A 25,793-nucleotide genomic window follows, 5' to 3' on the forward strand; every position below is an offset into this window, starting at 1 on the left:
CCAAGGCCACCCCCGGGTGCCCCTTGCCCCACACCTGGGCCCCTCATGGGCTGGAGACTCGCTGCTTCTGACTCGAGTCCGGGCAGGGCACCCACCTGGGTCCCAGTGCCCAGGGGCTGCCGCCCACATGCTGAGCCCCTGACCCTGGAGTTTCAGGTCCCAGCTGGAAAGTGGGGAGGGTGCCTGTCTCAGGCTTCTGGAGATCCCCAGGAGGGCACCCTCCTCCACGTGGGCCCGGGAGCAGGAAGTGCTTGAAGGGGCTCCCAGGTGGGGCCAGCACTGCTCTGTGGGTTTTTCCAGCGAGGGGCTCCTGGGGATCTGAGGTCCTCTAAGACTCCCCACCCCCAGCCCCCAGCAGGTAGGGACCCTGCCACGCTTCCCTCTGAGGTCTCCACAGGAGTGGGTGCAGGTCCTGTGGCTTTGCTGGAGGTAGGGTTAGGGCCCCCTGCAGCCCTAGGTCATGGGTCTATGACTGTCACCATTGGGTGGTGGCTGGTCTGGAGAGTGTCTCCTCTCGCAGGCGGAGTCAGGGGCCTGGGTTTCAAGTTTGGGGCTTGGGGACTTCAGTGAGAAGACAGGCCAGGACCTGGCCATGGATGAGGGGACAGCAGGAGAGAAGAGGGTGCTGCCCCCAGCTGGGGCCCCAGAGCCCCCCACCTGGTTCCCGTCTCCTCTGCCTCCTCCCCTTTGGCAAGTGGCCTCACCACCAGCACCCCAAGTCCCCACAGGCTGGTGCCCTGCGAGGCCCCGGGCACTTCCTCCAGGAAGCCTTCTCCCACCCCTGCAGCTCAGCCACACCCAGCGGCCCCCAGCCAGAGGAGGGGCACCTGGGGCCAGACAAGCCTGGGCTCGGGGCAGAGGTGCCTTCCTGCTTTCTGGGCGTGTGGGGAGGGGGTTCCCAGAAATGCCGAGGAGGCCTGGCCGGCAGCCCGAGGGGAGAGCCCCGGGTGCTTCCTGCTTGGCTAGGAGGCCGGCCTCTGCAGCCTGAGCTCGGAGAAGTGGGAGAAGCCAGTCAACAACAACAACCATCGTCGCTCTCCCTCCTCTTCCCAGGCCTATGTGGCGGAGGGCGCCCTCCCCCGGGATCTCCAGAGGCCTGACCCCTGGCTGGTGGGCAGGGTGGGCGTCCTGTGTTGCCCCTGAGCCTGTGCCTGCACCGTGCCCATCCAGCTGCCCAGCAGGACCCTGCCCGCCGTCCTGGGCTCCCGAATCAGAGCGCCTCTGGGCTGAGGGGGGGGTCACCGTTCCCCAGCTGAGTGGATTACCTGGGGCAGGGCAGAGAGGCACGTCACCTGAGGGTTGGGGTCTGCCTTGCCCTACCCTGCCTGAGAGGATGAAATGAGCTCATGTTCCTGGCAAAGGAGCCAGCACCTGGCGCAGAGGGAGATGAGCTGTGCCATGGGCACGTTGGGGCGGGGGAGATGCAGCCTGAATCCGCCCAGCTTGGGCTGCCCTCCGGCCAGGTGTGGCCTCCCAGGGGAACACTGTGGACCCTCTTGACAGCTGAGAGGTGGGGCAGGTTGGGCACTGACCAGGATTCCCAGCCTTCTCTAGGAGAGGGCCCAGCCTGGCCATGCTCCCTCCCACACTGGGGCACAGCTCAGGAGCCCCCACCTCCAGGAAGTCCCTCAATGCTGAGGGCCCGCCTCCGTCCCCACCCGTGCTGGGCTGTCCAGAGTGCTGACCACACAGAGGCGAGTGAGCAGCATGGCCTTGCCCCGGGGCCTGCACCTCATCACCAGCATTGGGGGTGACAAAGGCCCCTGAGCTCTGCGGGTGTGGACCTCAGGGAGGCCAAGCTCCTCCAGGTCACAGGTTCGGGCTGGGAAGGGGACACTCTCCTGGGAGCAGCTCCCTGCTTGGCAGGTGCGCCTTAACCTGGAGAGCTGGGTGCACAGGCAGGAGCCTCCAGGCCTGGATAGCCAGTGAGCCTGGCAGGGTGGTGGGGACACAGATGGGCATCCCCAGCAGGGATGGTGTGGGTGGAGGGAGGAGCGCCCGGCAGGTCCCTGCTGTCTGGGTCTCCTCTGTGGTGGCTGTGGGTGAGCACCTGTGGGCTGTTGGTGTGGGGCTGGGCTGCTCGGCCGTATGTTTCTGATTCCTGGAGGCCTCCCCAGCGTGGTGCGTGTGCAAGGCGCCCCCACTCTGGGCCCACTCAGTGTCCCGGGCTGCCTGGCCTGGTGCAGGACCACCCACCAGGCGGCCCCTGTCCATCTGGGGTGGGGGTTGTGGGTGAACCCTGGGGGTAAAGAGGCCGCCTCCCTGGCCCAGAAGAGCCCCAGGGTTGCTGGGCCCGGGACAGAGAGGGCATGGGGCCGCCTGTGGTCCTAGAGGGGGCACAGAGCCAGGCCCAGCCCAACCACTGGCCTTCGAAGCGTGGATGCAGCTCCCATCTGCTCCCCGTGAGCTGGGCCAGTCCCTATGCAGCCCCACACCTGTGGGAAGGTAGGACGGCGCAGGCCAGCCCCACCCGCCGAGCGCTCCTGCTGCTCTGGCCTTGAGCTTGTCAGGGCCCCAGCGGAGAACATGACAGAGGTGGGTGAGCTCCCATCGTGGGGTGGGGGCAGGGGACCCTGATGGGAGCAGCAGGACCCCTCTGAGGGGCATCTTGGAACCCACCCAAGATGCTCACTCTCTCTCCTCCTCACCCTCCAGCCCCCCACAGCCTTGTCGCCAACTGGTATGTTCCATGGGAGTGGGTGTGTGTGCCGGCGCCTGTGTGTTTACTGATTCCTTCACGCTGCTGCTCCCCACCCCGCCCCTGGCCAGAAGATTCTCACCACAGACCTGTTGTGACTGTTGTGTCCCTGCCATGCCCAGAGCCTGGAACAGTGCAGGGAACAGAGATGGTGCTCAGTACACATTTGACATGTGAACGAATGAGTGTGTGTGGAGAAGCCTTCGAATCTCAGGGTTCTACCTCCACCTTGACCCATGGAGAAACCTTTGAATCTCAGGGTTCTACCTCCGCCTTGACCCATGGAGAAACCTTTGAATCTCAGGGTTCTACCTCTACCTTGACCCATGGAGAAACCTTTGAATCTCAGGGTTCTACCTCTACCTTGACCGATGGAGACACTGAGCTTCAGTGTGGGCACAGGGGGGTCGGGGTGAGGGTCTACCCAAGGCCAACCGTATGGCACCTGCCCCACCCCAGCCAGGACTGCCTGGCACCAAGCGGGGCTCCTGCTGTCAGGATGCTCTAGGTTGGGTGTGGCCTCAGCCACCGGGCATGCAGGGGGCAAGTGTGGGTCACCCCACTCCCTGGGCAGAAGCCCTGAGCCTTCACACTCCCCTCTGCCGCTGGGCCCTGTGGGATGCTGGCAGCTTGGCCTCCCCAGCACTGCCCTGGACCCACCCCACTAGGCTGGGAAGGAACTCCCTCTGGGAGCCCCTTGGGCTCACAGCAGCCCCGGCTCTGCCCATACAGGTGCGCCCCTGCAGATGCCCCCTTGGGATGGTGTCCACACTGTGGCTGTGCCGGAACAGCCTTCCACATTCCCAGTCCCTAAATGTGGACGGACATGGGGCCTTTGGACACCAAGTGGCCAGGCCACCACTTCTCAGCAGAGGCAGCCCCCGGCCCACACAGGAACCCTTTCTTTCAGGGTCCAGAGGCCAGGGGCCTGAGTGTCTCACTCACAAACAGCCCTGCTCTGCCCACTGTCCCTCAGAAGCAAACATAAGTGCGTCCCCCCGCCCCCTCCTCTCTCTCTGCAGAGTGGGCTCCAGAGGTCCTGTGAGCTCAGCCAGGTGGGGCCGTCCATGTCAGTGGGGTTTGGGGAGATGGGTGCGAATGGACATCGAGGGACAGAGGGGACACAGGGCAGGGGCCCCGCCACCCCCGATGCCTGCAGGGGCTCTAAGCCCTCACCTCACCCCTGCTGGCCTGGAGGGAGGGGCCTGAGTGAAAGGGAGGTGGGGACTGGGGGCGGGTACTGTATGTCAGGGATTCCTGGAGCCTGGACAGTTGTCCCGTCATTAATTTGACACACCTGCAAACCGTGCAGCCTCAGCCTGGTGTTTGGAACCGGGCTGGGGCAGGCGCATTCGAGGGGCTGTTTCTTGGAGTCTGGTCCATGCCTGCAGAATTGCAGAGTTGGAGGACCCAGTGAGTACCGCTGGTGGTTCAGGCTGTAGAGGTGCCATATCCCCAGACACCCAGTTACAGGGTGTGTTTCCAGAACCCAGCTGGGCAGAGTTGGGTGGGGAGGGAGGGATTGAGCCTTTCCAGGGCCCCCCTGTCCTGCAGTCCCCCTATCAGGCTAGGCCAGGCCCTCAGCTAGCGAGGGTGCCTGGTGTGCTGCCTCCAGCCCTGCATGGCCTGAAACCTCCCAGTCCCCAGCCCTGCCCTCCACAAACCTCCAGGGGTCTGGTGAGTGTGCAGGGTCCAGGGAACAGAGGGGAGGCAAAGTTGCAGTGACGGGCTGGTGGGGAGGGGGCTGGTGAGGAGGGGGCGTAGTGGGGAAGGGGGAGGTGGGGAGGGGCCATGCTGAGGAGGAGGCAGGTGAGGAGGGGGCATGGTGGGGAGGGGGGAGGTGGGGAGGGGACAGGTGGGGAGGGGACAGGTGGGGAGGGGGCGCGCTGGGGAGGGGTCGTGGTAGGGAGGGAGCACGGTGGGGAGGGGGCAGGTGGGGAGGCCCTGTGAGGAGGCCTGGTGCGGGCCCAGGTGGCTCCTCGTTGCCCCAGGGTGGGGACCCCTCCTGGAGTCCTGTGGCCCGGCGGTAGGAACGGCCTGGCAAGAGTGCGGTCGCGCCGAGTCTGCAGAAGGGGCTCCGGTGGCCCAATGGCGCCCCCTGCAGGCTGTTGGGTTCCAAAGGCTCAGGCAGAAGCCCCGGGAGTTCGGGGTCCGCAGAGCTCGGGGGCAGCCAGGACGTACACGTTCCACTCCTCCAACCCACGGCACAGGTGGCACGCGCACCGGCTATTTGAGCACACCCCACGGAAGGCCTGGGCTGGGGCAGAAGCCCCTCCTTGGACCTCGTCCAGCCTCAGCCCTGTGGGGACAGGGCCTTTCCCCAACGTGCTCCAGCTTCCTGGGCAGCTGCTGGCCCAGTCCTGCTCCTCACAGAGCTCCCTAAGAGAGACAAGGGGTGTGCGCTCAGCTCACCAGGGCAGTCCGGCGCCGGGGCTTAGTCCCCAGGCCTCCGGGGGTCCTTCCCAGAAAGTGGAGTGATGGGCTGGAGGAGGGACCTCCGGCACCCACGTGGGCTTGCAGCGACCCTCACTGGCGTGGACCTTGGGGGACCGAAAGGGGTCTGGGGTTCAGCCTGGGCTGGGGACAGCCCCTGAGTCCATGGGAGGGTGACCTGGGTCTGCCTGTGGGCTGGGTGAACTCTCTCCCGGGGCTCAGGTTGGATAGGGCAGGGTGGGGGCTGCAGAGGGGGTGCCTGGCAGGGAATGCTCGGGCTGTGGTCAGCTTGTCCTGGCCTATCTCCCTCCCCCCCACCCCCTCTTGCATCCAGCCCGGTGGCTGGCGGCCCCTGGAGGGGGCATGGGGGCACGGGAGTGAGCTTGGAGGGGCAGTCCCACCAGCCCTGTTGAAAGGGTCTTGACCAGCCCAGGGAGGCAGCTGCAGGTTCCACTCCTAGGTGGCCTTAGAGGGGTGGGGGTGCCCCACAGACCTAGCTTCTCCACGTGGGCTGAGCCCTGCACTCCCCTCAGGATTCGGATATTGGCTGCAGGGGGAGCTGGGCAGTGGGTGGGCATCAGGCTGGACAGCCCCTCGGATGGTGGGGTCTCATCCTGCCTGGGACCAGATAGCTTGCACCACAGACACGTGTTTCTCCCGGTTCTGGAGGCGCAAAGTCCGCGATCAGGGTGCTGGCGAGTCAGTTCCTCCAAAGTGTTCTCCCGGCCTGCCGCCTTCCCCAAGGACACTAATCCCAGCAGACCAGGGCCTCCCCCTCACGACCTTGTCTAACCCTCACCCCTCCTTCCAATGGGGCGCGTGGGGGGGTGTTTCTGAGCCCCGCCCTGAGCTGTGGGAAGGGCAGAGCCGAGCGCTGCCTCCACGACTGTGTATGAGGACTCCCACGGAGGCAGCCCCCAGGACAGCTCCTGTTTCCTTGAGCCCCTCACAAGGCGACTGCGTGGATGTGCAGGGGGTCCGGGGCTGCGGAAGTCCAGGCCACGGCTGCGTGCCCAGCTCAGGTCATGTTTACCAGGCAGGCCAGTGCCAGGGCCCCCGCCCGGCTTCGCAGCCCTGAGTTAACTCAGGCTCCAGGATAAACACCCATTCAGCCACACAAGGCCCCTTTGTCCTGGGAGAGAGGCTCCCGGCCCAGGACGCTGCCTGGTGGCCGGTGTCCTCGGCGCGGCCCCAGGCCCGGCCGGGTGCCCTGACACGTCCAGCCGCCCTGCACGGCCTTCTCCGGGCAGGCTCCTGGCTTGGCTCAGAGAGGCCCCAGCGGGGGACAGGGCCCTGGGCAGCTGCTGGAGGAGCCAGAAGGCCAGACCGGCAGGGCTGAGTGAGGAGGAGGATCTGGCAGCCGCCTTGTGTCCTGAGACTGCGTCAGAGCAGAGCTGACCCTGCAGAGAGAGGTGGGAGTCCTGCGGCCGGACATGCCTGTGGGCAGCGGGGAGGCCAAGGCGGGCCATGCTGCCCATGGGGCAGCTGGTGAGCTCTGGAGGCTCCAAGGCCCTTCTGCTCCCCCATATCCTCAACCCCAAGCAGGAGAGGGGGCCCCACACCCTGTGCTTGGCCCATCTCCCCCAGCCAATGGCCACTGGTCTGTGGGCCTCGGTTTCTTGTCTGTGAAGTGGGCCACGGAAGGCTCTCAGAGGCCCCTCAGCCAGGGATTGCACCCTATTGTTACCCAGGTTCACAGCTGAGATGGGGGTTGCTGCGCAGGGGAGGGAGGGGTGCGATGGTCCTGGGAGGCCAGTCAGGAGGTGCTGCAGGAGCACAGGTGGGCCGTGGAGGGGGAGGGGAGTGGCCCCAGCCACCTGCCCTCCCTGCCCCAGCCGTGACTGGCCATGGCCCGCTGTGGCTGTCTATCCCTGCACCAGGCTCCCTCCTCCAAATGTGGTAAGAACAAACACACCCTCCTGCCCTTGGGGACATGCCACTGGCCGCCCAGGCCGAAGCCCCCACCCGCTCCTCAGCCTCCCCGCCGGTCCATGCGGCTTCTTGGCACCCCAGCCCCGCCCCTTCAGGGTGTCACCCACCTGGTCTGGTCCCTGCATGGCCCATGGCGGCAGCGACCCCTGGTGGCGGCTGGGGGTGTTGTTGCGCCCACCTGAGGGCCAGTACTGGAGTGCTGCTCACCAGGCCCAGAGGCAGACTTGCAGAGCCTTGGAAGCAGGTCCTGGGATTGCAACCCCCAGGCTCAGACACTACTGGGGGCAGGTGACTGCGGCCGGATCTCGGCCTGGGTCCCTCCCTACGTGGGGAGCCCCACTCTTCACTGATGGGAGAAAACGGCTTTTCTGGATGGCATGATCTGGGCACAGCAGCAGCACCGACCCCCCGGGAACAGGTTACAGCGTCAACCCTTGGTCCTGCCTGGCCCCTCAGGAGGCCCTGGCCCTCTGGCTGGTGCTGGGGTCCTAGGTGCCATGGCTGAACCCAGCGACCAGCATCTCTCAACTCGGTGCCCAGGGTTCCCCGGATGCCCCAGCTGGGCCAAGCCTCTGCCTGACCAGAAGGGCTCCCTGGGTTCTAGTGCGCCTGTCTGAGTTTGAGAGCCGCAGGACGGGACTGCTGGAGACGGGGTTAGGGTCGGGGAGGAAGCCCTGCCGTGTGGAGACTGAACTTCCCCAGGGAAGCCTGTTTTGCTCTGAAGCTTCCATGCCCCTGAGGATGACGGGAGCTGAGCAGCTGCACCTGCAGGGGCCTCCCTCCACACCCACACCTAGGTGAGCACTCAATTAGCCGGGGCTGCAGGCTCGCCAGGTCGGCACCAGAGTCAGAGCCACCAGCACGCATGCCTGGCTGTTCACGGTTTTTATGTGAAAACTTCCCCATCTCTACTAAAAATACAAAAAATTAGCCGGGCGTGGTGGCGGGTGCCTGTAGGCCCAGCTACTCAGGAGGCTGAAGCAGAAGAATGGCGTGAACCTGGGAGGCGGAGCTTGCAGTGAGCCGAGTTCGCGCCACTGCCCTCCAGCGTGGGTGACAGAGACTCTGTCTCAAAAAACAAAGAGGCCGGGCGCGGTGGCTCACGCTTGTAATCCCAGCACTTTGGGAGGCCGAGGCGGGTGGATCACGAGGTCAGGAGATCGAGACCACGGTGATACCCCGTCTCTACTAAAAATACAAAAAATTAGCCGGGCGTGGTGGCGGGCACCTGTAGTCCCAGCTACTCGGAGAGGCTGAGGCAGGAGAATGGCGTGAACCCGGGAGGCGGAGCTTGCAGTGAGCTGAGATCGCGCCACTGCACTCCAGCCTGGGTGAGAGAGCGAGACTCCGTCTCAAAAAAAAAAAAAAAAAAAAAAAAACAAAGAGTCCATTTGGACTTTGGTGTGTGTACCTGAGGCCAGGACCATGTAGCCAGCCCGAGGTGGCCGCGGCAGACTGGGCAGGCCTGAGCCTCCTCCAGCCACTGGCTGTCCCTGCCCCTCAGCAGGGCGGCCTGAGCCTGGGGTAGGCAGGGACCAAGTGGCCAGCTCTGAGGGGAAGGGAGGGCGCCTGCAGGTCGGCTCAGCCTCCAGCCAGAGCTGGGAAACCTTTGCTTCATCGAGACCAGAGCAGCTTCAGGGTTTAAATTGAAAGGAAACTTTTATTTAGTCATCTTTTCAAAGCAATCTAGTTTTAAAAAAAGTTGAAGACAAGACAGAAAAAAGAACATGACACCTAAGAGAAGCAGACAAGACGGATGGACGGGGGCAGTGGGGCGGGAACAGCGGCTCGGGGGAGGTCAGATCTTCTCCATCTTGGAGATGAGGTCGTCGCAGATCCTCGTCAGCTCCTCGTTCTCTTTAGTCTGGAGGAGGAAGATGAGTTGCGGGGCTTCTCCCTGCTTGGAGGGAGCGGCAGGCCCAAGGGCCTTCTAGAAGTGCTGCCAGACAGCCCGTGAGCTGGGCTTCCCGCACCCACCTTCTGCTCCACTGTCTTCTCCAGCGACTGGATCCGCATCTGCTCCTTCCTCAGGCTGGCCTGGAGGGCCAACGCTTCCGCCTGGGCCTTGCTCCGGACCTGAGCAATCTCCTCGTTTGCCCTGGAGGGTTGGGGCAGGGCAGAGGCTGAGCTGGGGCCCAGGTGCTCAGACTCTCCCTCCAGGGTGGGGCCTCGCCCAGCACTCACAGCTGCAGCTTCTCTTCCGCATGGGCCTTCAGGGCTTGGTACCTCTGGCCTTCCTGGGTGATCCTCGCCAGGTAATCCTCCACGCACTTCTTCAGTGACTCTTCGTTCTAGGAAGGGGCAGGCATTAGCTGTGGGCACCACGCCATCTGCTGGAGAGCACCCAGGCTTGGTGTCTGGGGACCTGCAGATCCTCAAAGCTGTCTGGGGCATCAGTCATGAGGCAGTACCTCCCGTTTTCCTTTTGGAAAAAGCCCCTTCACACAAGTTCCCAGCTCACCCCCTCTGGAGGTTCAGGACAGCCCTGGCTCTCCACCCTCAGAGATGCCGGGCCTGAACCCGGTGCCCTCACGGCTGCGCCCCCTCCTGCCACACCTGCAGCCTCTGCTGGCACCAAGTGCTGCTGGAAAGTGGGATGCACCTGGGACCACTGACAGCCCAGCCCGTCTCCCTCTGGAGCTGAGCCCTGTGCTTTGGGGACAGGCAGGGGAGGCTGGCAGGAGCCACATGGTTACCCAGACATGCCTGCTCCCCACAGCTCTGGGACTTCCGCTCAGTGACTGAGAAGCCCCAACTGAGGGGTTTCTGGGCCCCTGAGTGGCCTCTGCTTGGGAAGGCTCAGCCCACCTGCCCTCTTCCTGCAGTGCCCCCAGCGGCCTCACAGCCCAGTCATCCCCACTCCTCTGTCGCAGCCCTGTATCCCAGGAGCACCCTCAGCACTGCAGCCTCTCCCTGACCCCCCACGCAGCATGCAGCCCACGATGTCCTGCGGAGGTCACGCCTCCCTTAAACCCACAGCCCTGTGTTTCTCTGCTGTGGAAAATTCCCAACAGCGTCTGTCCAGGAGGTGGCAGCTGGAAGCTCTCATGTGTGCACAGGTCAAGCCTCCTGCCACAGCGGCGTCTCTCCCTCTGGCTCTCGGGGCTGCCGTCCACACTGGCTCCCAACTCACCCTCTGCTTCCCTCATCTGACCTGTACCCTTTGAATTGTTAACGTTGTTAACTGTACCTGTTAGAAATTTCCATTTGGTTTTTTTCTAGTTTTTGTGGTTTTTTTTTTTTTTTTTTTTTTTTTGAGATAGTCTCACTGTCTCCCAGGCTGGAGTGCAGTGGTGTGATCTCGGCTCACTGCAACCTCCACCTCCCGGATTCAAGCGATTCTCCTGCCTCAGCCTCCCGAGTAGCTGGGATTACAGGCGCCTGCCACCACGCCCGGCTAATTTTTGTATTTTTAGTGGAGACGGGGTTTCACCACGTTGGTCAGGCTGGTCTCAAACTCCTGATCTCGTGATCCACTCGCCTCGGCCTCCCAAAGTGCTGGGATTACAGGCATAAGTAGGCCTACTTTTTCTGTATTTTTTGTTTTTTGAGACAGAGTCTCGCTCTGTCGCCCAGGCTGGAGTGCAATGGTGCGATATCGGCTCACTGCAACCTCTGTTGCAAATGATTTTCCTGTCTCAGTTTCCCAAGTAGCTGGGACTATATGTGCACACCACTATGCCCAACTAATTTTTTTTTTTGAGATGGAGTCTCACTCTGTCGCCCAGGCTGGAATGCAGTGGCACGATCTTGGCTCACTGCAACCTCTGCTTCCTGGGCTCAAGCGATTCTCCTGCCTCAGCCTCCTGAATAGCTGGGACTACAGGTGAATGCCCAGCTAATTTTTGCATTTTTAGTAGAGATGGGGTTTCACCATATTGATCAGGCTGGTCTTGAACTCCTGACCTCAGGTGATACACCTGCCTTGGCCTCCCAAAGTGCTGGGAATATAGGCATGAGCCATCTTGCCTGGCCCAATTTTTGTATTTTTAGGAGACGGAGTTTCACCATGTTAGCCAGGCTAGTCTCGAACTCCTGACCTCAAGTGATCTGCCCGTCTCGGTCTCCCAAAGGGGATTCTTTTCTAGTTTCAAGGTCTCTACTGAAGCAATACTCTTCTGAACACGGAAGGCAATTACTTTAAAGTCTGCACTGGGTCCTCCCAGATGGGATTAGATGGCAAAGAAGCCTCCATGAGAAAGTGCGGAGGCGGCCATTGGGAGCTGAGGCACAGGCCTGCCCGGGGAGAGGCGAGGCCAAGGCAGCTGCTCACACCACAGGCCGACCTGAGGTAAGGTCAGCAAAGCCGCTGTGTCCTCAAGCCAGCAGCACCGTGTGAAGAGTCCTGCCTCTCCAAGCGTCTGTGCTGGGCCAGACTGCTGTACTCTGCTGCCAGTGGGCACTCTGCTGCCACAGGGCCCTTCCCATCTGCTCCCTGCACATCTGAGGCACCACCTGCTGGTGCCATCTCCATCTGGGGCTCCTGTGGGTCTAACAAGTTGTTTTTTTTTTTTTAATTTTAGAGATGGGGGTCTTGGTCTATTGCCCAGGCTGGAGTGCAGTGATACAATCGTGGCTCACTGCAGCCTCGACCTCCCAGGCTCAAACGATCCTCCCTCCTCAGCCTCCCGAGTAGCTGGGGCCACAGGCGTACATCACCGTGCCTCACTCTAATAACGTGTCTGATTTTCACTCATGTTTCCTGTCCTTTCACACTTGGTTATTCTGTGCCAGACACTAATTTAAAACTCTGCAGCAGCAATTTAAAGTGTAAGATACCTTCTTCCCTAGAGTATTCAGGCTTGCTTCTCTTAGGCAGCTGGGCCCCAGCCACTGACACCCACCTGACTTCAGGACTCAGATGAGGTGTGGCTCAGCCAGGCCCTGCAAGGGCCGCTGTTCCAGTTTAGTCTGGCTCCCAGGGGACCCATCTGGTGTCCCCAACCCCCTTGCACCAACAGTGACAGCCCCTCTTCTGGCTGCACCTGCAGGTCCAGCTCCTCTACAGGAGGCGTTGAGCACCTCCACTCCAACACTGCTGGGGTGGGCAGAACCCTTTAGTGGCCTCGCAGGAACCTTCCAGGCCTGCTCCAGACAGATGGATGGCCCAGACATCCCTCCTTCCAGCAAGCGTGTGGGCCTTGCCCAGCACAGAAAAGGGGGGGAGCTCAGAGTCCTGTGGCCAGGAGGACACCAAGGTGGCCTTGCACAGCCGTGACCACCTTTCTGTGGGCCTCCTGCCTTGGATACTGCATGCCCTGGGTCCCCAACCCTTGAGACCCAAGCGCTCGGACAGCCCAGGCTTGATGCCCTTTCCGAGGTGCCCCAGGCCCCGGTGCACCAGCGCTGTCTCAAATCTCAGATGTTTGATCATAGCCGAGTCTTTCACACAGCAGCGGACGGCTCAATGGCCTCCCCGCTCACTCTGCCTCCTGCCACCCTCAGCTGCCTCGCAAACCAGTTATGCTGTGACTCCTGCACCCCGTCTCATTCACAGGTCATCCCATGCCCCTGTGGCAAGGGGAGGCTTGGCCAAGGACCAAGGTGCAAAGACAGCAGCTTGTAGCCCTGCTGGCTTGGACCATGAGTCCATCAACCTCCGAGGTGAGGACGCCAGGGCGGCGGAGACATACCTTGCGGTAGCCCTCGATCACCTCCTTCTGTTTCTCGAAACGCTTGAAGAGGTCAGAGAAGGACTTCTCCATGGAGTTCAGATCTGTAGTAAGTTGGTCTTTTTCTTTTAGAACTTTCTGGATTTCAGCTTTGGCAAGTTCCTTCTGTTTCTGAACTTCCTCTTGAGAAAAGAAAAGCAAACGTTCAGGATGAGGAGGAAACAGAAACGCTGGGCGCCAGAGGCAGCCCAAGGGATGAGGCGAGGGACTCGAGCACCAGGAGGAGAGGCGGACAGTGGGTGTGAGCCTCGGAGGGTGATGAGCCCCTCCACCCAGGATCTTCTAGGCCGGAGGCAAGGCCCAGGAAGCAGCTGTTTCCTCCACATCAGATCTGCAGGGAACTGGAGCCTGAGCCAGGGCCCAGCAACAGAGGTCCCTGAAGAGGCGGCGCCCAACATCCTAGAGCCCAGGGTGAGGCCTGGGAGCCGGTATGGCGAGCTCCAGGCTGTGGGTCATGCTTCGTGGTGGTCCTGGAGGGACTGCAAGGGCCAGGCAGTCACCTGTCCCCGGCTGACACTCAGCCTAAGACAGATCCCCACAGTAGCACCTCCAGGAGCCCAAGCTTTTGGGAGGCCAGGTGAGGCCTGGTGTTCCTGTCCTGCCAGACACCTTCAGAGGCTGCTGCTAGACACAGCCACATGGTGAGGGCAGGGTAGAGTGGGGAGGCCACGGCGGGACAGGCTCTGCTCCCACCACAGCCCCACTGCTAGCTCAGCATCTGCACAACTTTGGGGCCTGACAAGCACTGGCTCCGTGGGAGCCACCAGCGTCACTACCACCAGCTTCCCCGTAACTTGCCTCAGTGGTTCCACGGCTGGGCCCATGTTGAAGGGAGTCGTGTGTTAGGAAAAGGGGCCTCAGGAGGGTAGGGTGCAGGGCAGGGCCAGGGTGGGGCATAGGCAGCCCCTCATGGAGGCACGTGGCCTCGGTGGCCCGGGCACTCACCCATGGCCTGGTACACAACCTCTTCGAACCTGTCCATGATCTTCCTGTGGGAGAACACACACACAGCCATGGCCTCGGGTGCCCAGCGGTCCCAGGCCAGGTGGGGATGGGGACAGGGACAGGAATGGCGAAGGGGATGGGGACGGCGGGGACAGGGAGCAGGGCCTCCTTACCCCAGCTCCAGGTTCTTCCCGTGGAGCTCCTCACACCTGCTCCTCAGCTCCCGGTTCTCCTCCTGTGTCGCCTTGACCTGCTCGAGCCACACCCAAGTCAGCAGGCAGGCGGGCCAGACTGACCCTCCCAGGACCTCCCCACAGGATGGGGCCAGCCCACACCCGAGGTCCCTGGAGCGACGTCCCAGAGGCACAGTTCCACGTGGGGCTTCCGGTGGGACCCTGGGAACCCTGTCGAGGCCAAGGCCACCCGCTCCACGCGCACTTGACTGCCGGGGGCAGGAGGCACGAGACTGCTGGCTGTGCTCCTGGGCGGAACCAGCAGGCCCCCAACAGGTGTGTGTCCCTGCAGCCGCCCCCACAGCCCAGTGGCAGATACTAGGGGTCCTAAGTGTTCAATATAGTGAACCCCAAGTTTCTCTTCAAAGAATCAGTACGTCAATATGTTCAGATCTTTTTTTTTTTTTTTTGAGACAGGAGTCTCACTCTGTCACCAGGCTGGAGTGCAGTGGCGTGATCTCTGCTTGCTGCAAGCTCCACCTCCCAGGTTCAAACCATTCTCTTGCCTCAGCCTCCCTAGTAGCTGGGACTACAGGCGCCCGCCACCACGCCCGGCTAATTTTTTGTATTTTTAGTACAGACAGGGTTTCACCGTGTTAGCCAGGATGGTCTCAATCTCCTGACCTCGTGATCCGCCCACCTCGGCCTCCCAAAGTGCTGGGATTACAGGCGTGAGCCACTGCGCCTGGCCAGATCTCTTCTTCTTTGATTCTCCATTTTAAATTCCTGGTTCTCTTCGCCCTCTTGCTTTTAGTTTCAGTAAACAATTTTCCCGCCAGTCCTAATCAGTAGTTCACATCTGTTCCCTGGTCACCTGCTGTGTCCTGACTCATCCCAGTCACCTGCTCTGACCTAAGTCACCTTGCGTTACCTGTTCCTAACCGTCCTTCCCGTCAAACTACTCACCCCGCCACTCTGGCTCTTACCCTGCCCTCTTTAAAATAGCCAATCGGAATTGGCTTAGACTGTGCAGTCCAACCCTAGCCAACAGGGGAACAACACAGCAGTAGGGCTACCTGCATCAGGAATAAGAACCCCTTCCCCTTCCTTGTTCAAGTGTGCTCTCACCATTGTTCCATCTGCAAGGGGCACCCTTTCTGCAGAAAGTACAAACTGCCTTGCTGAGAAAATTAATGTTCAAGCGCTATTTCTTTGTGGCACCAGAGAACAAGCATTTTGCATTTCTAACATAAATTACATGCAGGGGCCACCTGCCCCCGGAGTCCAGGCCTGCAGAGGAGGGGGCCAGCCACGCTGTGGTCCCCAGGCCTGCTATTGCGTTACTCGCACGGGCTCTGACACAGGGAAGGGGGTTGTTGGGGTACTGGGTCAGGGCCACATCACAGGTCTCTGAGATGACACCTGGGGCCACTGCGAGCAACACTGGTGTGGACGTTGGGGCTTGAACCCAGCCCTGCTGGCCAGCCTCCGGAGCCACCCTGTCCGCACCTCCCTGGGGACTATCTGGCAACGGTAGCTCACAGTGGTGCCTGCAGACACCCAGCCCCTTTGCGTGCCTACAGGTCTCTTAGGGACAATTTAGGCCCAGAGTTAGAATAGGCTGAAGCCTGGCATGTACAGTGAGGATGGAGGGAGACAAGGCAGTGGACCCTCAGATGTGGGGCGGGTGAAAATGGAGCTTCCTAACCTGCCAGGAGATGCGTCTGGACTTGTGGGAGTGCGGAAGGAAAGGGGCAACACTCGGGCTCACAGCAGCGGGAACCACACTGCTGCAAGGCCACCAGAGGTGAACGTCGCACCCAGGCCGGACAGTCCCGGGGAGGCTGCCGGTGGGCAGCTGACTGCGGGGACACTGGGTGGAAGGCTGGACCCTCAGCGACCTGGGCAGCAGTGACAGGCCAGGGGCCGGCAGCTCTCTGCAATTCCACCCCGACCAACAGGGGCAAGGATGGCAGGGACAGCTGGTCAGGCCGTTGGACCCCACCCGCACCCACGGTTGGCCAAGCCCCAGAGCGGCCTGCAGGTTGTGTGGAATAGCGACTACCTGTGTCCTTACCGCTGCATCCAGGTCCTTCTGGCTGTACTGGAGCAGGTCCACTATAGGTCCGGTGGACAGGGGTGGGCCCCCAGGCGCGGGGACACCTGGGGGTGGGCCTGGCACCTGCGGGAGATCGGGATGAACCAGGAGCCCATTTTGCCCTTGCCTCCTCTTACCTCTGACCTGGCGTGAGGGAGGAAGGGCCCACGCAGGCCAAGAGCCTCAGACAGGGTGTGAGGGACCCGAGACAGCGCGGTGGCCCCGTGCCCCCCCATAGAGCCAAAGGCTTCAGACTCCCAGGAATAGAAAATACAGGCCCTTAAAACAACTCGTTCCCTCAGACCACACACAAGACAGTTCAAGAGGGACTGAAGGACTTACAGGAATGTCCAGCGCTCCCAAGAAATCAAACTCCACAAGCTTGGCTTCCCGCGGACGTCCTGAGGGAGGCTCATTTGCACCGTGCATGCTGCCACCAAGCAGAGGCAGCCTCAGTCACTCAGGCCCTCCCAGTGTTGAGTAGGACACAGAGGACCGTATGGACAAGTTAACCGGGCTCTTTGCTTTTTAGTTTAAAACCACTCAAGTCAGGGTAGTGGTAGAAAACACAGACCCGCATCCAGCAGGCCTGGGATCTCTGCTGCCCCGTGCCCCATTCCCTCACCTGCCCGTCCCACGTGGCTGCTTGTCCTTCTGGAGAACACGGCGACGCTTCGTTACCCACTGCAGGCTGAGTGGAGCTGGAGCTGCCTCATTGGGGGGCTGCTCACAGCTCAGAGGCTTTTCTTTTTCTTTTTTTGAGACAGGGTCTCACTCTGTCCCCCAGGCTGGAGTGCAGTGGTGCGATCTCAGCTCACTGCAACCTCCGCCTCCCAGGCTCAAGCGACTCTCCTGCCTCAGCATCCCAAGTAGGTGGGACTACAGGCGCCTGCCATCTTGCCCGGCTAATTTTTGTATTTTTAGCAGAGATGGGGGTTCACTGTGTTGGCCAGGCTGGTCTCAAAGTCCTGACCTCAGGCAACCCACCTGCCTCGGCCTCCCAAAAGGCTGGGGTTACAGGCGTGAGCCACCGCACCTGGCCATGTGTTAGGATTTGAAGGCCACACACCTCTGTCACACTACTCAGTTCTGCCCTTGTAGTGTGAAAGTTGCCAAAGGAACGGGCATGGCTCTGTGACAGTAAAACTTTACACAAACAGGCAGTGGCCAAGTCTGGCCCACAGGTGATAGTTTGCTGACCTCTGTTTTTTTTTTTTTTTTTTTTGGAGATGGAGTCTCGCCCTGTTGCCCAGGCTGGAGTGCAGTGGCGCAATCTCAGCTCACTGCAACCTCCGCCTCCTGGGTTCAAGCAATTCTCCTGCCTCAACTTCCCAAGTAGCTGAGACTACAGGCACATGCCGCCATGCCTGGCTAATTTTTGTATTTTAGTACAGACAGGGTTTCAACATGTTGCCCAGGCTGGTGGCAAACTCCTGAGCTGAGGCAATCCATCCACCTCGGCCTCCCAAAGCGCTGGGATTACAGGCGTGAGCCACCACGCCTGGCCTGCTGACCTCTGTTTTAGAGGAACTACTTTTAAAAGATTTAAGTTTAGATCTTTAATCCACCTAGAATGGTGGCTGTAACCAGCAAGGCAGCACCCCTGCTGTTGCTCCTGCCAGCCACACAAGGCTGCTCTGGGCTTGCTGCCCTGCCCGCCCCTAGCCACAACTCATTTCCAGTTCCGATCATCTCCCCCCTGGTCTAGAAGCATCTGTGCAGACAGCACACCTAGGAACAGCCTCCAGTCTTCCCACACTCAAGGCTTCACGCGTGAGAGAGGGCTGGCGCGCATACCTGCTGGTCTCAGTGGCCACCGGCACTGGTCTACGAGGACTGTCCCTCAGGAGGGGGTCGAACTTGAGGTATAAGGACTGCTTCCTCAAGGCCGACTCCTTAAACTGGGGACAAGAGGGCAAGTGATCAGGTCTGACTGCCATCCCCTAACACACACAGGGGGGCTGAGGGCCAGGGAGGTCACACACACACACTCCCACCTCCGGTCACCCACAACCCTGCCCGAGACACTGCCATTCCCAGCAGCACAGCATGTCAGAGTTTCATCCTGGGCTAAGCGCCAGGTAGAGAGCCCTACAGCCCTGCCACAGGATGCCACTTAGAGGAGGTGCTGCAGAAGGGGCCCTGGATTCACAGCCCACCACGATGCCTGGGCCTGTGTGCAGCTGGGGGGACGTGGGCATGAACGGACGCTTCGGGGGAAGACCTGCTGGGGCTCTCGGACACCCTGCGGGTGAGGCTTCGCGGAAGTGCCCGGTACCCACCGAGGAAGTTCCAAACTGCTCCAGGTAGTCCACCTCCGCGCCCGTGCCTAGAACTGAGAGGGAGTCAGTCACGCCACCGCCATTGCCCCTCATCAGGGCCCTAAGGGCAGCGGGCTGGTGTCTCCCTCAGCACTCAGTGAGGCGGGGTCACTCCAGCCAGCAGTATTTCCCCCCTTGGAGGTGTTGGTGTTCCGGGCCTGACTGCTCTCTGTGGCAGGCGCCTCCTGGGCACCGAAGGGTGCTGAGCAGCACCCCCAGCCTCCACCCACTCCCTGCCAGCAGCACCCCCAGGTGTGACAACCACAAACATCTGGGGGAAGACGAGGGCAAAACTGCTCTGGTTGAGAACTACTAGTCTTTAAAATTACCCTAGACAAGTCTTTTAATTTTTGATAATACAATTTTTGGTTAAAACTAAGGGTGGAGGCTGAGGCGAGCAGATCACTTGAGCCCAGGAGTTCAACAGGGCAAAACCTTGTCTCCAAAAAATACAAAAATTAGCTAGGCGCGGTGGTGCACGCCTATTACAGGGAGGCTGAGGCAGGAGAATCGCTTGAACCTGGGAGGCAGAGGTTGCAACAAGCTGAGATCACGCCACCGCACTCCAGCCTGGGTGACAGAGCAAGACTCCGTCTCAGAAAAAAAACAAACCAAGCCGGTACTTTAAGACAGGGTCTTGATCTGGCTGCCATCCAGGCTGAGGCATCTCTAGTTTTGTCCCTCTCTTCATGCCTAGTAGTATTTGCTCATTCTCTCCTTTTCTCAATTAAGCTAAAAAACTGTTGCCAATTATTTAGTCTAGCAAAAACTTGTAGGTCCTTCTCTGCTATGGCCTTGTCAGTTTTTTTTTTTTTTTTTTTTTTTTTTTTTGAGACAGTCTTGCTGTGTTGCTCAGGTGGAGTGTGGTGGTGCCATCTTGGCTCACTGCAACCTCCGCCCCCTGGGTTCAAGCAATTCTCCTGCCTCAGCCTCCTGAGTAGCTGGGATTACAGGCATGTGCCAACACACCCAACTAATTTTTGTATTTTTAGTAGAGACAAGGTTTCACCACGTTGGCCAGGCTGGTCTCAAACTCTTGACCCCAGGTGATCCGCCCTCCTCGGCCTCCCACAGTGCTGGGATTACAGGTGAGCCACCGCGCCCGGGCTTCTTGTCAATTTTCATTTCTGCCTTTTTTTTCTTTCCTTCAGATAGGGTCTCGCTGTTGCCCAGACTGGAGTGCAGTGGTGCAATCACGGCTCACTGCAGCCTTACCTCCTGGCTCAAGCGAGCCTCCCACCTCAGCTTCCCGAGCAGCTGGGACTATAGGTATACATCACCATGCCCAGGTAATAAAAAAATTTTTTTTTGGTAGAGATGAGGTCTCACCATGTTGCCCAGGTTAGTCTCAAACTACAGGGCTCAAACAATCCTCCTGCCTCGGCCTCACAAAACGCTGAGATTACAAGTGTGGGCCCCTGTGCCTGGCCAAAAGCCAATACTTTGAAACATCATCTGATAAGGGACTTAATTTTTTATTTTTATTTTTTCCTTTCCTTCACTTCTTGAATGAAAGGGATTTACCTCTTAAAACTCAGTAATAAAAACGTAAGTGGCTCAATGGGCAAGGGATCTCAACAGACACTTTCCCAAAGAAGATATCCAACGAGCACACAAAAAGACGCTCGTTCATCAGCCACCCGGGAACTGAAAATCAAAACCACAACCGGATCCGCTTCCCACCCACTGGAAGTCTAGGATCAACAAGACAGACAAGCAGCGCTGGCGAGGATGTGGAGAAACCGGAGCTCTGTAACTGCCCGTGGGAATGTGAAACGCTGCAGCCACTCTGGAAGGCCACCTGGTAGCTAAAAGGTGAGCAGTTACCGTGACCAGCGACTCCACTCCTAGGTATGTATCCAGGAGAAATGGAAGTAAACCTCCACGTAGAACTTACATCTGAACATTCGTGGCACTACTCCTGACAGCTAAAAAGCAGAAACCGGCAAATCCACGAATGAATGGATAAGATGAGGTGAAGCCAAGCCGCCAACGCAAGGACAGGAGCACCCACACCTGCTCCAGCATGGCCGGGACTCGGAAACACACCTCCCCAAGGGAGATGCCGGACACAGAAGGCCACGCTGTGTGATTCCAGGGATCCTGCGTGAGGGTGACAGGCCCATCCCAGCTGAGCCGATATCCCCACATGGTGGTGGCCCACAACTATCCTGTCAGCGACAAACCCTACGTGCCACTCTTGTCTGCTGCGTGCCTGGGTTTTCAGTTCTCTAAACTGAGATCTTACCCAGCTGGCTCTGTGTCCTTTAAAACAACTCAGCCATCAGTTCCTACCAAATGTTCCACCTTCCAATCTTAAGGACAAACCCTATTTAACTGCAGCCTGGTGTCTAAGGTTCAGGCTTCACATTTCATTATCAAGCGGTTCTGGGACGGGTGTGGGGGCTCACGCCTGCAATCCCAGCACTTTGGGAGGCCGAGGCAGGTGGATCACTTGAGGTCAGCAGTTTGAGACCAGCCTGGCCAACATGGTGAAACCCCGTCACCACTAAAAGTACAAAAATCAGCTGGACGTGGTGGTACATGCTTGCAATCCCAGCTACTAGGGAGGCCGAGCAGGAGAATCTCTTGAACCTGGGAAGTGGAGGTTGCATTGAACCGAGATTGTGGCACTGCATTCCAGGCTGGGTGACAGAGCGAGACTATCTCAAAAAAAAAAAAAAAAAAAAAAGGTTGTTTCAAGCAGTATTTCTGATGATCGAGTGTCCAGTTGTTGACTCTGCATTTGTATCTCATTCGTGCACTGCCTTGTTCATCTCTTCTGCCCATTTTCCTGAGTCTACAATTTCCATTTCTAGAAGTCTTTCATGTTAAAGGTACCAGCTTTGTTCTCCTAACAGTGCCTAAGTTTTGACAAACCAGAAGTTTGTGCATGAGTCATTAAAAGTCAAGGGACCCAACTGCCTGCGGAATGACCACCTGCTAATGACGCAGGTGTCTTGAGCTGCCCAAGTGCTCACGGGATCCCCTCCAGGCAGACTGTGTGTGATGTCTGTGCCAGGCAACGTACCCTCAGCGGGGTCTCTGAAGCTCTCCTCTTTCAGCTCCAAGGCAGGCTGCCCCTGCCGTTGGGTGGGCACTGGCTCACTGCCTGGACAGCTTGTGGGAAGCGAGGTGCTGGCAGGGTTCAAGGCTCTCTCCTGGAGGAAAGGGCAGAGTCACCCTGTGCAGTGCAGTCAAGGTACCTGGGGTGTGGCTTTGCCTCCCCACAACCTTGTTAAAGTAGACTTGGGGGAGAGGGAGCGGGACCATCCCACCCCATCACCCAAGGTTGCTGGCGGCTTGCACTGCTTGCTATTCTTCTACACAACCAGGCCAGGAGCACAGGTACCCACACAGGCACCCCTTACCTTGCTCTCTGCTCTTGGGGTCTCGGCTGCCAACTGCACCACAGGCGTGTCCTCCGCTGAGGCTGAATGCAGCTGCCTGGGGAGACAGAGTCCACAGAGGCCCATGCCCCCACCCCACAACCCCCGGCGTCCCCTGCTCCAGCACTGAGCTGCCATTGCCTTTCCCAGCACTGCTGTGCCGGCCACGTGAACACTCAGGTAGAGCGTGCCAGGCATGGGGCTGCCCCAAGCGACCTGGCCACAAAGCTGCCTCACCAACCTCACCCAGCAGGAAAACATATGCCTTGCCTGCCAGCTCTGGGAGAAGCAGGCCGGGAGCTCTGAAGTCAGCACAGTGCAGCCAAAGGGAATCACAAGGATGAGTACCTCCCTTTTACCGTGAAACTGACAAAAGGCTTCAGGTGTGGAGGCTGGGGCAGGTGTGGGCAGCAAGCCACCCAGGTGCCAAGGCAAGACACCGAGGGCACGAGCTGGTCCAGTATAATAAAAAATACCTAGAATAAGAATAGTTATACTAGAAATAGATTATACATATGATTATACATGAACATAATTAATCATTAGTTTGTAGCATTACTCTTCTAATATTATAATAATCTTTGTTCTACAATTATAACGTAGGAAAGGCCGGGCGCAGTGGCTCACGCCTGTAATCCCAGCACTTTGGGAGGCCGAGGCGGTCGGATCATGAGGTCAGGAGATATAGACCATCCTGGCTAACACGGTGAAACCCCATCTCTGCTAAAAAATACAAAAAAATTAGCCGCGTGTGGTGGCGGGTGCCTGTAGTCCCAGCTACTCAGGAGGCTGAGGCAGGAGAATGGTGTGAACCCGGGAGGCAGAACTTGCAGTGAGGCGAGATCACGCCACTGTGCTCCAGCCTGGGTGACAGAGCGAGACTCCGTCTCAAAAAACAAACAAACAAACAAAAAACCCTAGGAAAAACCAGGCCATACAGAGATAGGAGCTGAAAGCACAAGGTGAGAAAGTGACCGGAAGAGAAGAGTGTGAGCCCTCTGTCACGCCTGGACAGGGTCACTAGAGGGCTCCCTGGTCTAGTGGTAGCGCCAGTGCCTGGGAAGGCACCCGTTAATTAGACTGGGAAAGGGAGACTCCCTTTCCCTGGGGGAGTTAGAGAAGACTCCGCTCCACCACCTTTTATGGAAGGCCTGACATCAGTCAGGCCCACCTGCAGTTATCCGGAGGCCTGACCATCTCCCTGTGATGCTGTGCTTCAGCGGTCATGCTCCTGTTTCACTTTCATGTTCCGCTCTGTACACCTGGCTCCGCCTTCTAGATAGCAGTAGCAGAATTAGTGAAAGTACTAAAGTCTTTGAAATACATAGAAAACATAATGGTGTAAGCTGTCCTCTCTCTCCGCCTCGGCTGCCAAATCGGGAAGGGCCCGGTGGACACGTGACTTGCGTGACCTTACCTATCACTGGAGATGGCTCACACTCCTTACCCTGTCCCCTTGCCTTGTATCCAATAAATAACAGCGCAGCCAGGCATTCGGGGCCATTACCTGTCTCCGTGCCTTGGTGGTAGTGGTTCCCCGGGCCCAGCTGTCTTTTCTTCTATCTTTTTCTTGTGTCTTTATTTCTACAATCTCTCGTCTATGCACACGAGGAGAAAAAACCCACAGACCCAGTAGGGCTGACCCTACAGGCAGGACAATCTCCCACTGAACCACTCTAGGGGATGTAGCCTAAGATCATTCAGCCAGGAGGCAGCAGACCCATGGCCAAGACCCCAGCAAGCAGCGGACGCCACTCGGGCACTAACAGGCTTTGCCTGGCTTTTGGAGTTACACACCCAAGTCAACTTCACCTGAGGAGGAACGTGACTGGGGGACAGGGTCCTGCCCAGGGTTGGTTGCATTTGGCTTCTGGCCTGAGCCCGCCCTTGTTGGATCCCTCCTTAGGCCGGGAGCACTAAAGAGGTGCGTGGCGGCCAAGGCAAGGCCAAGCACCCTCAGCTGGGATCCACCTGAGCCGTTTTTGCCCAGAGGCCCCTCCTCAGGGGGAACCTACCCAGCCTCAAAGGAGTATCTGATGACACTTCTGGCCTCAGGTCCTGGACCACATACACTGCAGGGCAGCTGCCCCACACCACGCTCCCCACCCCATCCTCACACTTACTGGCTCAGACAGGGGCCTGGCTCCTCCGTGGCAGGCCCAGCGCTCAGCTGTTCAGCCACTGGCTGGCCCAGCCTGGTCTCAGGGCTTTCTGGGGGCTGGGCCTGTCTGCAACCAGACTTGGTGTCACCTCCGAACGGGTTGAAGTTTGGGTCATCCATTTTGTCCCAGTCGAGGTGGTAAGAGCCCTGAGAAGCCGGCATGGGGGTGTCCTCCCCCGCTCCGCTCCTATCGCCCTCCTCCACCTCCCGTGGGGCCTTTTGCTGCCTTACTGCTGCTCTCCTCGAGGGAGGCTTGAGGCCGGATCTCTCTCCCAGTCTTCTTGGTGGGGGTACCCTTTTGCTGGTGGCGCCATCAGAGAAATCAAATTCTAGTTTTACGGGTCCACTCCTCGAGGAGCTGGCCATTTGGCCCGCAGCCACTTCTTCCTGAGGACTCAGGGTCATGGCCCTGCCAGCCACCAGGTGGCTGGTCGGGGCTGTGCTCTCAGGAGCAGAGGTGTGTGCACAGGTAAGTGTCTGAGTGCCATCTGCTGGCATGGGGGTGCCCATACCCGCAGGGCTGGCCAGGGCCTCGCCAGGCAGACCCTGCAGGGGTGCTCCTCCGCAGGCTTCCTCAGGGATCGCACCAGGAGGCGAAGTGGCCACTGCTGTGGGAGCACAGACCCCACCATGCTGGCATTCTCCCTCGGCTCCGTGCGGAGTCTCCGCTTTGTGCTGGGACTCTGTCCTGGAAGGGTCTTCTAAGGTCTCAGAGGTGGGTGTCATTCTTCTGTCTAAGGAATAGGAACTAACGTTTTCCTCCGAGGCTTGCTCAGGGCTGCCAGACGCTTTTCCTGGAGACGCCATTTGGTTCTCAGAACTTCCTGGGCTCTGGGAAGAGCTCGAGTAGTCCAGGTCAGCCAGGGCGCCTGGGCCAGGCTCGCTGGAGCTGCCACTCCCAAAGGCTGGGCTTGCATCCCCCAGGAGGTCGGTGTCAGCCTCCACTGGTTTCTGTAGAGTTCCATGAGTAGCTTTGGCATCCACTTCCTCGATGAGCTGTTGGCTTTTAAAACAGACTTAGTCAACGTGAAGCAGTGAGTACCTGTGAGGTTAGGGGCCTCAGCACTCATTCTCAACGTAGGTTTAACTCTCTCACACCAGAAGCAGGGCTGAGTCACCCCTGGCACAGCTTCCCGTTCTCCACCCCCCACCTCGGTTCCTCAATGTGGTTCCTTCCTGTCCTCCCAGGGACCAGCTCCCTGTGGAACGGCTGGACACAACCACGTGACTTCCTCGCTGACCCCACCGTCCCGCTTCTTGGGGGTGGCTATGCATGGGGTTCCAAGTTACAGGGGTGCCTCTGGGCTGCTTGCCTGTTTAATTGTGCTCATCATGCGCTTTGCCAGGTGCTGGACCCAGACTCCTCCAGCAGCCTCTGCCACCCAAACAGCACTTGTCATCATGCACAAGGTCTGCACCCAGGCCCACAGCACGGACACAGCACAGGCTGCTGCCTGGGGGGTCAGACGTGGGACACCACACCCAAATGACTCAAGCTGATGCCAGAGAAAGAAGCTTGGAGGCATCTCTCCCACCTGGTAGGCTGGGCTCCTCAATTTCCCACCACTTCCTTTATTTTTATGTTTTATTTTTTTTGAGACGGATTTTTGCTCTGTTGCCAAGGCTGGAGTGTAATGGCATGAACCTCTGCCTCCAGGGTTCAAGTGATTCTCCTGCCTCAGCCTCTCAAGTAGCTGGGATTACAGGTGCCTGCCACCATGTCCTGCTAATTTTGTTTTGTATTTTTAGTAGAGACAGGTTTTCACCATGTTGGCCAGGCTGGTCTCAAACTCCTGACCTTAGGTGATCCACCCGCTTCGGCTTCCCAAAGTGCTAAGATTACAGGCAGGAGCCACCGCACCCAGCATCCACCACTTCCTGTAAAAAATCCATTTGAGCACCTGCCCACCAGCAGACAGTGACCCCACCTTACTCCCCGATAGATGAGGCTGGCTGCCACCCTCTCAGCTG

General features: G+C 59.2%; 1 protein-coding gene across 2 annotated transcripts in view; it reads right to left on the minus strand.

Annotated features, from left to right (window-relative positions):
* Positions 1-8,703: 8,703 nt before the first annotated feature.
* Positions 8,704-25,793, minus strand: part of TACC3 (transforming acidic coiled-coil containing protein 3) — a 30,712-nt gene continuing 13,622 nt past the window's right edge. For both annotated transcript variants that reach the window (XM_030800925.1, XM_030800924.1), the window contains exons 4-16: positions 23,785-24,825; positions 21,644-21,719; positions 21,304-21,433; positions 18,234-18,286; positions 17,749-17,852; positions 16,294-16,381; positions 15,931-16,035; positions 13,854-13,930; positions 13,681-13,724; positions 12,697-12,857; positions 9,248-9,354; positions 9,041-9,161; positions 8,704-8,927 (exon numbers count right to left, since the gene is read on the minus strand). In XM_030800925.1, coding sequence (XP_030656785.1) covers positions 8,862-8,927; positions 9,041-9,161; positions 9,248-9,354; positions 12,697-12,857; positions 13,681-13,724; positions 13,854-13,930; positions 15,931-16,035; positions 16,294-16,381; positions 17,749-17,852; positions 18,234-18,286; positions 21,304-21,433; positions 21,644-21,719; positions 23,785-24,825 — 2,173 coding nt within the window. In that variant the 3' untranslated portion in view covers positions 8,704-8,861. The remainder of the gene's footprint in view (positions 8,928-9,040; positions 9,162-9,247; positions 9,355-12,696; positions 12,858-13,680; positions 13,725-13,853; positions 13,931-15,930; positions 16,036-16,293; positions 16,382-17,748; positions 17,853-18,233; positions 18,287-21,303; positions 21,434-21,643; positions 21,720-23,784; positions 24,826-25,793) is intronic.

This window comes from Nomascus leucogenys, chromosome 20 (assembly GCF_006542625.1).
Source record: "Nomascus leucogenys isolate Asia chromosome 20, Asia_NLE_v1, whole genome shotgun sequence".
Lineage (NCBI taxonomy): Eukaryota > Metazoa > Chordata > Mammalia > Primates > Hylobatidae > Nomascus > Nomascus leucogenys.